Here is a 9,289-nt window from a genome sequence, read left to right on the forward strand (position 1 = left end):
TACAAGACCTTAAAGCAGTAAATGACACAATGGTCACTGTATATCCCTTTGTGGCCAATCCTTACAACATATTAAGCCAGATCTCTGAGGACGCTATATCATTTATTGTACTAGATCTCAAGAATGTCTTCTTTTTCATCCCAGTTCATTTCTCATCACAATATCTGTTTGCTCTCGACTGGACTAACCTTGACTTGGGCCAAATGCAACAATATACCCGGACGATATTGCCTCAGAGGTTTCCAGACAGCCCACACTTGTTCACCCAGGCCCTGGGAAGGGAACTAAGGGAAATACACCTAAAACGAGGTGCTATTCTATAGCATGTAGCTGATATATTAATATATAGTCCCTCCATGGATCAAAATACCATGGAAGTCCTTAATTTCCTGGGGACCTGGGGTTACAGAGTCTCTTGTACAAAAGCACAAATCTCAAAGCAACAGGTTAAATATTTGGGATTATGTTATAAACCCTGGAATTAGACAGTTATCTCCAGATAGAAAACAAGCTATGTTAGGCCTAAGCACTCTGAAGACAAAGAAACATCTCCATACATTTTTGAGCAAGGCAGGACTTTGTAGAATTTGGATTCCAGAACTCGGGCTAATAGTTAAGCCCCTATATGAAGCCACTAAAGGCCCAGATACAGAACTGTTACTTTGGAACGGAGAATAGGAAAAGATTTTTAACGATAATGAGCCCCTGTTCACAGTCTTCCCACCTTGAAAAAGCCATTCATCTTATATGTGGCTGACAAGCAGGGGACAGACGTGAAAGTCCTCATACCAAAGTTAGGGGGAGTTCCTCACCTATAGGTTACTTTTCCAAGCAACTAGACTCCATGGCCTGATGTTGGCCTGGCTGCCTCTGGACAGTAGTTGCCACCACTTTCTTAGTGGAAGAAACTAACAAACTTACCTTTGGACAGCCCCTGGAAGGCCGGACGCCTCATCAACTGTATGTACTCATCAAGTACAAGGGATGCTAGAGATAAAAGGCCACCATTGGCTAACAGGAGGCTGCATTATTAAGTGGTTTTGCTCCTTGACTCTCCAGAACTAAACCTCAAAACTTGCCACACTCTTGGGCTTCCCTGGTGGCTCAGCGGTAAAGAATCCACCTGCCAATGCAGGATACACAGATTTGATCCCTGGTCTGGGAAGATGCCACATGTCATTTAGCAGCTAATCCTGTGTGCCCCAACTATTGAGCTTGTGCTCTAGAGCCTGGGAACCACAACTACTGAGCCCATGCCCCAGACCTACTGAAGCCCATGCACTTAGAGCATGTGCTCTGCAACAAGAGTAGGCAGTGAGAAGGCTGTACACTGCAACGAAGAGTCAGCCCCGTTCTCCACAGCTATAAAAAAGCCTGTACAGCAATGAAGACCCAGAACAGCCAAAAATAAATAAATTATACATAAAAAATACTTGCCACACTCTTAACTACATTAATGCCCACCAAAATCCCATAGCTAACACATTCTTGCCTCAAAACCCTTGACCAGGTCTGTGCCCATTCAGTTCAGTAGCTCAATCATGTCTGACTCTTTGTGACCCATGGACTGCAGCACACCAGGCTTCCCTGTCCATCACCAACTCCCAGAGCCTACTCAAACTCATGTCCATCGAGTTGCTGATGCCATCCAACCATGTCATCCTCTGTCGTCCCCTTCTCCTCCTGCCTTCAATCTTTTCCAGCATCAGGGTCTTTTCCAATGAGTCAGTTCTTCCCATCAGGTGGGCACAGTATTGGAGTTTCAGCTTCATCATCAGTCCTTCCAATGAATATTCAGGACTGATTTCCTTTAGAATGGATTGATTGGATCTCTTTTCAGTCCAAGGGACTCTTGAGTGTCTTCTCCAACACCACAATTCAAAAACATCCATTATTCGGTGCTCAGCTTTCTTTATAGTCCAAATCTCACATCCATACATGACTACTGGAAAAACCATAGCCTTGACTAGATGGACTTTTGTTGGCAAAGTAATATCTCTGCTTTTTAATATGCTGTCTAGGTTAGTCATACCTTTCTCTTCCAAGGAGCAAGCGTCTTTCAATTTCATGGCTGCAATCACCATCTGCAATGATTTTGGAACCCCTCAAAATAAAGTCTCTCACTTTTTCCATTGTTTCCCCTTCTATTTGCCATGAAGTGATGGGACCGGATGCCATGATCTTAGTTTTCTGAATGTTGAGTTTTAAGCCAACATTTTCACTTACCTCTTTTTTTTTTCACTCTCCTCTTTCACTTTCATCAAGAGGGTCTTTAGTTCCTCTTCACTTTCTGCCATAAGGGTGGTGTTATCTGCCTATCTGAGGTTATTGATATTTCTCCTGGCAATCTTGATTCTAGCTTGTGCTTCATCCAGCCCAGCATTTTGCATGGTGTACTCTGCATATAGGTTAAATAAGCAGGGTGACAATATACAGCCTTGACATACTCCTTTCCTGATTTGGAACCAGTCTATTGTTCCATGTCCAGTTCTAATTGTGCCTATAGGTCTGACCTAACAGACCAGGTATAGAAATCCCTGAGGAAGAATGGTTTACTGATCACAGTAGTTTCATTAAAGATGGAGTCAGGAGGGCAGGATATGCTATAGTAAGCACTCAGAGTCATAGAAGCAAAACCTTTGCCACCTAACAAACTCAGCCCAAAAGACTGAACTGTTAGCTCTAACCTGAGCCTTAATCCTAAGGGGAGGAAATACTGTAAATATGTACACAGACTAAAAATATCCCTTCCTCTTTTTACATGCCCACACAGCTATCAAGAAAGAGGGAGACTTCTAAATGTAAGAAATTCCTCTATAAAATATGGGGTTGAGATCTTATATCTCATAGAAGCGGTTCAAAAACCAAAACAGGTAGCAGTCACTCACTGCTGCAGGCACCAAAAGGGAACTTCTCACATTTCCCGAGGAAACAACAGGGCAAATTGAGAAGCAAAGAAAGCGGCTTTGATGCCCATAAACAAAGTGGCTGTAATGCCATCCCTAACCCCTTTTAACATTATACATGGTACTTGACTTCCAAAAAGCACTGGGCACAAGACAGAGAGGGAATTAAGGGAACAGATGGGTGGTGGCACATAGATCAGAAATTGCTCATACTTCTGACCAATGGAAAATTATCAAAGCGCTCCTGGAGACAGTTACTCAAGCCTGTGCCCTTCATACCATCCATAATCCAGGAGGCAATGTCAAGCCTCTCCCTCTTGTTAACCAAGTACGGCAACATGGGACTTACCCAAGAGAAGACAAGTAGATTTCACTCAGGTGCCCTCTTTTCAGGGCTTCAAATACTGACTAGTCTTTATAGATACCTTTGCTGAATGAATAGAGGCCTTCCCTACTAGAAAAGAGAAGAGACTGAAGTGTCGAAGGTGCTCCTAAAGGAAATTATTCCTAGATTTGGGTTGCCCCATCATCTTCAGAGTAACAATACACCTTTGTTTGTAGTGAAAGTAACTCAACAATTTTTGCAGCTTTAGGAATTAGCTACCACCTCTATTCATTCTGCGGAGAAGGCAATGGCACCCCACTCCAGTACTCTTGCCTGGAAAATCCCATGGCTGGAGGAGCCTGGTGGGCTGCAGTCCATGGGGTCGCTAGAGTTGGACATGACTGAGGGACTTCACTTTCACTTTCCACTTTCATGCATTGGAGAAGGAAATGGCAACCCACTCCAGTGTTCTTGCCTGGAGAATCCCAGGGACGGGGGAGCCCGGTGGCTACCATCTATGGGGTCGCACAGAGTCGGACACGACTGAAGTGACTTAGCAGCTATTCATTCTGAAAACCTCAGTCCTCAGGAAAAGTGGACCAGGCTAATCATACTCTAAAGAAAACCTTGTACAAACTCTGTTAGGATATGCTAGAGGCATAGTATTGCCTGCTGCCAATAGCCCTTTTAAGGGTCAGGGAAGCTCCTAAAACAATGACTAAGTTAAGCCCTTTCGAAATGACATATGGAAGACCGTTCCTTACTCTGAACATGCTAGGTGATCCAGAAAACCAAGCTCATAAACCTAGCATTAGTCACTTAGTCATGTCCAACTCTTTGTGACTCCATGAACTGTAGCCTGCCAGGCTCCCCTGTCCATGGAATTCTTCAGGCAAGAATACTGGAGTGGGTAGTCATTTCCTTCTCCAGGAGACTTCCCAACCCAGGGATGGAACCCAGGTCTGCCTTGCAGGCAGATTCTTTACCATCCGAGCCACTAGGGAAGCAGTGTATTCTAGGTGTCATAAACCTAGGCTAAATCCCAAAGTCTAAATGAGAATATGGCAACAGGACTTCCCTTATGATTCAGTGGTAAAAAAAATCTTCCTGTCAATGCAGGAGACACTGTTTTGATCCCTGATCTAGGAAGATCCCACATGCCATGGAGCAACTAAGCCCATGCACCCCTGTGCTCTAGAGCCTGGGAGCTGCAACTGCTGAAGCCCTTGTACCTTAGAGCCCCTGCTCTGCAACAGGAGAAGTCACTGTAATAAGAAGCCTGTGCAATGCAACTAGGGAAAAGCCCATGCAGCAGTGAAGACCCAGTACAGCCAAAAATAAGAACTGAAATTAAAAAAAATAGGAATATGGCAACAGAGTACAGCCCTCTCCAGATAACAGTTCCAGTGGCTCTGTTGTAAACTCTGAAAAGTGGGTACTTTAAAAGACCTTGAACAATGAGTCCCCTGGTGACCAGCTACTCCCAAAATGGAAGGGTTCTTCCCAAGTTCTGCTGAGCAACCCCTATGGTAGTCAAACCCCAGGGGTTCACCAGCTGGGTTCATCTGTCCAGGATTAAACCTGTTTCTACTGATATGTTACAGGAATCTGAAGACCCACATTCCAGCCCATCCCTGTGAATCCACTCCTTCCTCCAAGACTCCATAGGATCCAGAGGATCCAGGACAGCATGAAAATTTCAGATGGAGGAGTGAGCCACTACAAGACCTGAAGCTACTATTCAAAAAGGCCCTAGGCCTAAGTATCCATAGCTACAGTCTTCCTTTTGCCTCTTGGTACTCCATTCCACTTACAGAGAAATAGATATATTCTGGTAAATGATAACTATTGTCTTTTTTTGCCCTCACCCTTGCTCTCAGAATTCACTGAACTTTTCTGCCCTTGCTGGGTGATTTAAATATGATCCTGACTGGTGCTGCTATAAAGCTAATAATTGCCTTAGCTTTTCTATGACTATTTTCCTTACCCACAGGATAGACATACAGCTCTCTGGTTTGCAATGCACAAACTTTCATTTCCTCCACCCAGTTGACAGAAGGCTGAATTTGTTTACTCCAAGCTAAGTCCATCATGCACCAGAACGACCCCCTTCCCATCCCATAAGGAATTTTAACCAAGTTCCTGATGGAAATTGCTCTTCTACCAGAGATCCAAAGGCTCAGAACAGTAATGTACAGGGTCAGAATTGTTCATTTTCCTACTGAAGAAAATTCTAATGTCTCTTGCCTAAGTCCACCCTTAGCAATAGAAAGAGAAAATAAAGCCAAACTAGAAGGACGAAGAATTGGCATTAACACACCCCAGCACTTTATAGTGTCTCCTCCTAAACCAGAATTCCAGTTACCTATGTGTGCTCAGAGTCCAGATTGCTACCCGAAGGAAGAAGGATCAACACTTAAGGAACAAGTATCAAGATGGAGGGGCTTCCGAGGAGGCTCAGAGGGTTCAGGATGGGGAACACATGTATACCTGTGGCGGATTCATTTTGATATATGGCAAAACCAATACAATATTGTAAAGTTAAAAAAAAAAAATTAAAAAAAAAAAAGAACTGACATCTTGGGGAAAAAAAAAGATGGAGGGGCTTTCGAGGCAGTTCAGTGGTAAAGAATCTGCCTGCCAGGCAGGAGCTTTGGGTTTGATTACTGTGTCAGGAAGATCCCCTGGAGAAGGAAATGGTAACCCACTCTGGTATTCTTACCTGGGAAATCCCATGGACAGAAGAGCCTGGGGGCTACAGTCCATGGGGTCACAGAAGAGTCAAACATGACTTAGTGACTCAACAACAATCAGGTTGGAGAACATTTTTCATAACAATAGAATTGAGCGGCTGGGCCTCGAAACCTTAAGCCCACTAGTCTATATTGTATCCCACCAGGATATGTTTTCATATGCCAGGTGGGTAAGAAACCACGGGCCACTAATTGCCTATGCAGCAACTCCACACCTACACAGTATATGCCAGGAACCTTGATTACTCCTTTCTCAATACACTCCTTAAATGAATTGAAGCATTTGGCCGAGTTCATCAACTGTTCACTGGATTAACTTGAGACTTACCTGGTGCCATCCCAGACAGAGACACCTGTTTCTTTGGGTAAACCTTGTTACCATAGTGGAGAGTAGCTGCACACCAACATGTCCTTCGAAACTTGTCTCATACTCTTCCTGCCATAGCTAACAGTACCGCTAATTCTCATTAGTTTACAGAAGTCTCTAGACTCACTGGCCAAGGCTGTACTTGACAACCATATGACACTGGATTATCTGTTGGCAGAAGGAGGAGGAGTATGTGCAGTTGCCAACAATTCCTGTTGCACTTATATTAACACCTCTACTCAGGTAGAGACAGACATTGAAAAAATTCAACAGCAAGCAACCTGGCTTCAACAATTAGCTAGCAATCCTCGCTATTCAATACAGGCTGGAGAATTGAAAACTGGTTTTCTAACTTGTTCTTCTGGATTTCACAAGGTATTAAAAACTTTCTGATGGGAGGTTTCCATTTTCTTATAACCTTCCTCATTTCAGCCATACTGATTTATGCTATATTTTGCCTAGTGCTTTGTTGTCTTCCATATTATTGCAAATCTGCAACTTAGACCTTTCAGTCCAACAAGGAGGCCTGAGACCAACAGGTTCAGACTTTCCATTTTAGAGATAGATATTAAAATTTTAAGCCTGAGATTAACAGATATGCTGACCTTGCATAACCAGATTCCTACCCTTGCTTGAGCCTCTGATTATAATAGTCGTTTACTGGTTTTTAGTAAAAGACCCCTGCTTCTCTAACCAGTTTGTTTTCTCCAGGGCACCATAAGATAATGATGATGCAGGGACTTCAGCCACTCCTCAAAGCAGATCCTGCCGAAATAACAATAAAAGTCACTCTGGGGCCCCTTAATGAGACAGGTTGAGAGCTCTGTGACCCCAACTAGGTAGGGTCTAAGAGCCCCTTGCCATGCTTTAGAAGCTACAGAAAACAGACCTTTGCCCTTCATCTTCCCAATAAAGATTTCTTGAGGTCTCTTAGTGGGTATTTGAGAGAGGAGGTAGATGGACCTCACAAGGTAAAGCAATTAGAGATTCATCCCCTGTGGACCTGGCTGCTCAGATGGCGCTAGTGGTAAAGAACCTGCCTGCCAATGCATAAGACACAAGTTCAATCCCTGTGTTAGGAAGATACCCTGGAGTAGGGCATGAAAACCCACTTCAGTTTTCTCCAGTGTCCATGCCTGGAGAATCCCATGGACAGAGGAACCTGGCAGGCTACAGTCCACAGGGTCACAAAGAGTTGGACACAACTTGAGTGACTTAGCATGCAGCACTCATACGCCCCTGAGGACCTATTCTCTAAGATGAGACTAGCAGGACAATTGAGAAAGGGGGCTGGGCTCTGTCCAAATAGAAGGTAAGAGACCACATATGTCTCAAAGTCAGGAGACCTCACCAATTACACAGACACAAACACACACACACAGAAAGGCTCCTTGGAGGTCAAAAGGGGAGTGATGCTAAGTGATGCCAACTACCCACAGGCCTCTCTTGTAGAATCTATGTTGGCTAAGAGATGTGTGCATACACATGGGTGGATCCTGAGATACACTAACTATGGACTCTGAATCAGCAAATTAAAATGATTGGCCAAGGGAAACCTGGAAGAAATATCCCATAAAAGTAACTCAAACTACCATAAGTATATGACTCTGTGACTCTTTCTGAGTCTGCCCGTGTGTCTGTCCACATGTACTATATGTACTCTTTTTCTCTTAATAAATACTTGTTTCACTATATTCCATCTTTGTGGAAATTCTTTTCTGCAAAGCCAAAGAACTAGGGCCTTGTCACTAGACCAACCACTGGTCTAGTTAGGTTAGGATTCAGTGCTCTCACCCCCATGATCTGACATCAATCTCTGGCCAAGAACCAAAACCCTGCTTTAAGTCACTGCAGGCCAAGACCACACGAAATCAAAACTATCTCTAATGCAGATGTCATGATCCTACATATAGAAAATCACAATAAACCCACAAACAAGCTGCTAGAGTTACTAAACAAATTCAGCAAAGTTGCAAGCTGCAAAATTAACAACTCAGTTTTTCTTTGCATCAGCAATGAGCAATGTGAAAAGGAAATTAACAATTTCATCCATAACATCCAAAAGAATAAAATAACTAAGAATACATTTAGCCAAAGAGATGAAAGAACTGTACACAGAAAACTAAAAACACATTGCTTAAATAATGTGATGAAATAAAATTTATATTTTATGGCAAGGTGGGAGCAATTTAAACATGAAATTTTTCTTCTCCTATTTGGGCTTCCTCATTTCCCTTTAGGGTATATTGTGCATTTAACCAGACCTCCTTAGGAGATAACCTTCCTTTTTAATCTGCTAAGGGGCCATGATAACCCATGATCCACTGCTCATTCTTACGTGTAGATCTGGACAATGTAAACTGTCAGCAATACATCATTTGACATACAACCCTTTGTCTCAAAACTTTGTATAATTGTGCTTTGACCTTTAACAGGTAGAATAGTCCTCAGAGCTTTCTGAAAGATTGTCACATTGGACATTTTATATATATATATATAAAACATTGGAATAAAATTTTTCCTTTCTTAGATCAACTATTAATAATTATCTACCAGTTTAAGAAGATTTTAATAAGTTGAAAGACATTCTGTATGTGTGGATTAAAAAACATCAATATCTTAATACTACTAAAAGTGATCTACATACTCATAACAATGCCTATCAAAATTCCAATGACCTTTTCTTGAAAAAATTGGAATCAGTTCAGTTCAGTTTAGTCGCTCAGTCGTGTCCAACTCCTTGCGACCCCATGAATCACAGCACGCCAGGCCTCTCTGTCCATCACCAACTCCTGGAGTTCACCCAGACTCACATCCATCGAGTCAGTGATGCCATCCAGCCATCTCATCCTCTGTCGTCCCCTTCTCCTCCTGCCCCCAATCCCTCCCAGCATCAGAGTCTTCTCCAGTGAGTCAACTCTTCGCATGAGGTGGCCAA

At 43.1% G+C, this 9,289-nt stretch overlaps 1 protein-coding gene across 5 annotated transcripts in view; it reads left to right on the forward strand.

The window, feature by feature from the left end:
• NPNT (nephronectin) overlaps positions 1–8,045 on the forward strand; it is a 100,419-nt gene extending 92,374 nt beyond the window's left edge. For all 5 annotated transcript variants that reach the window (XM_086406939.1, XM_086406936.1, XM_086406937.1 and 2 more), the window contains one exon: positions 4,836–8,045. In XM_086406939.1, the coding sequence (XP_086263065.1) occupies positions 4,836–4,843 (8 nt within the window). In that variant the 3' untranslated portion in view covers positions 4,844–8,045. The remainder of the gene's footprint in view (positions 1–4,835) is intronic.
• Positions 8,046–9,289: the final 1,244 nt, after the last annotated feature.

Source organism: Bos grunniens, chromosome 6 (genome assembly GCF_055505025.1).
Source record: "Bos grunniens cultivar Pamir isolate PY7600 chromosome 6, Bosgru_T2T1.0, whole genome shotgun sequence".
NCBI lineage: Eukaryota > Metazoa > Chordata > Mammalia > Artiodactyla > Bovidae > Bos > Bos grunniens.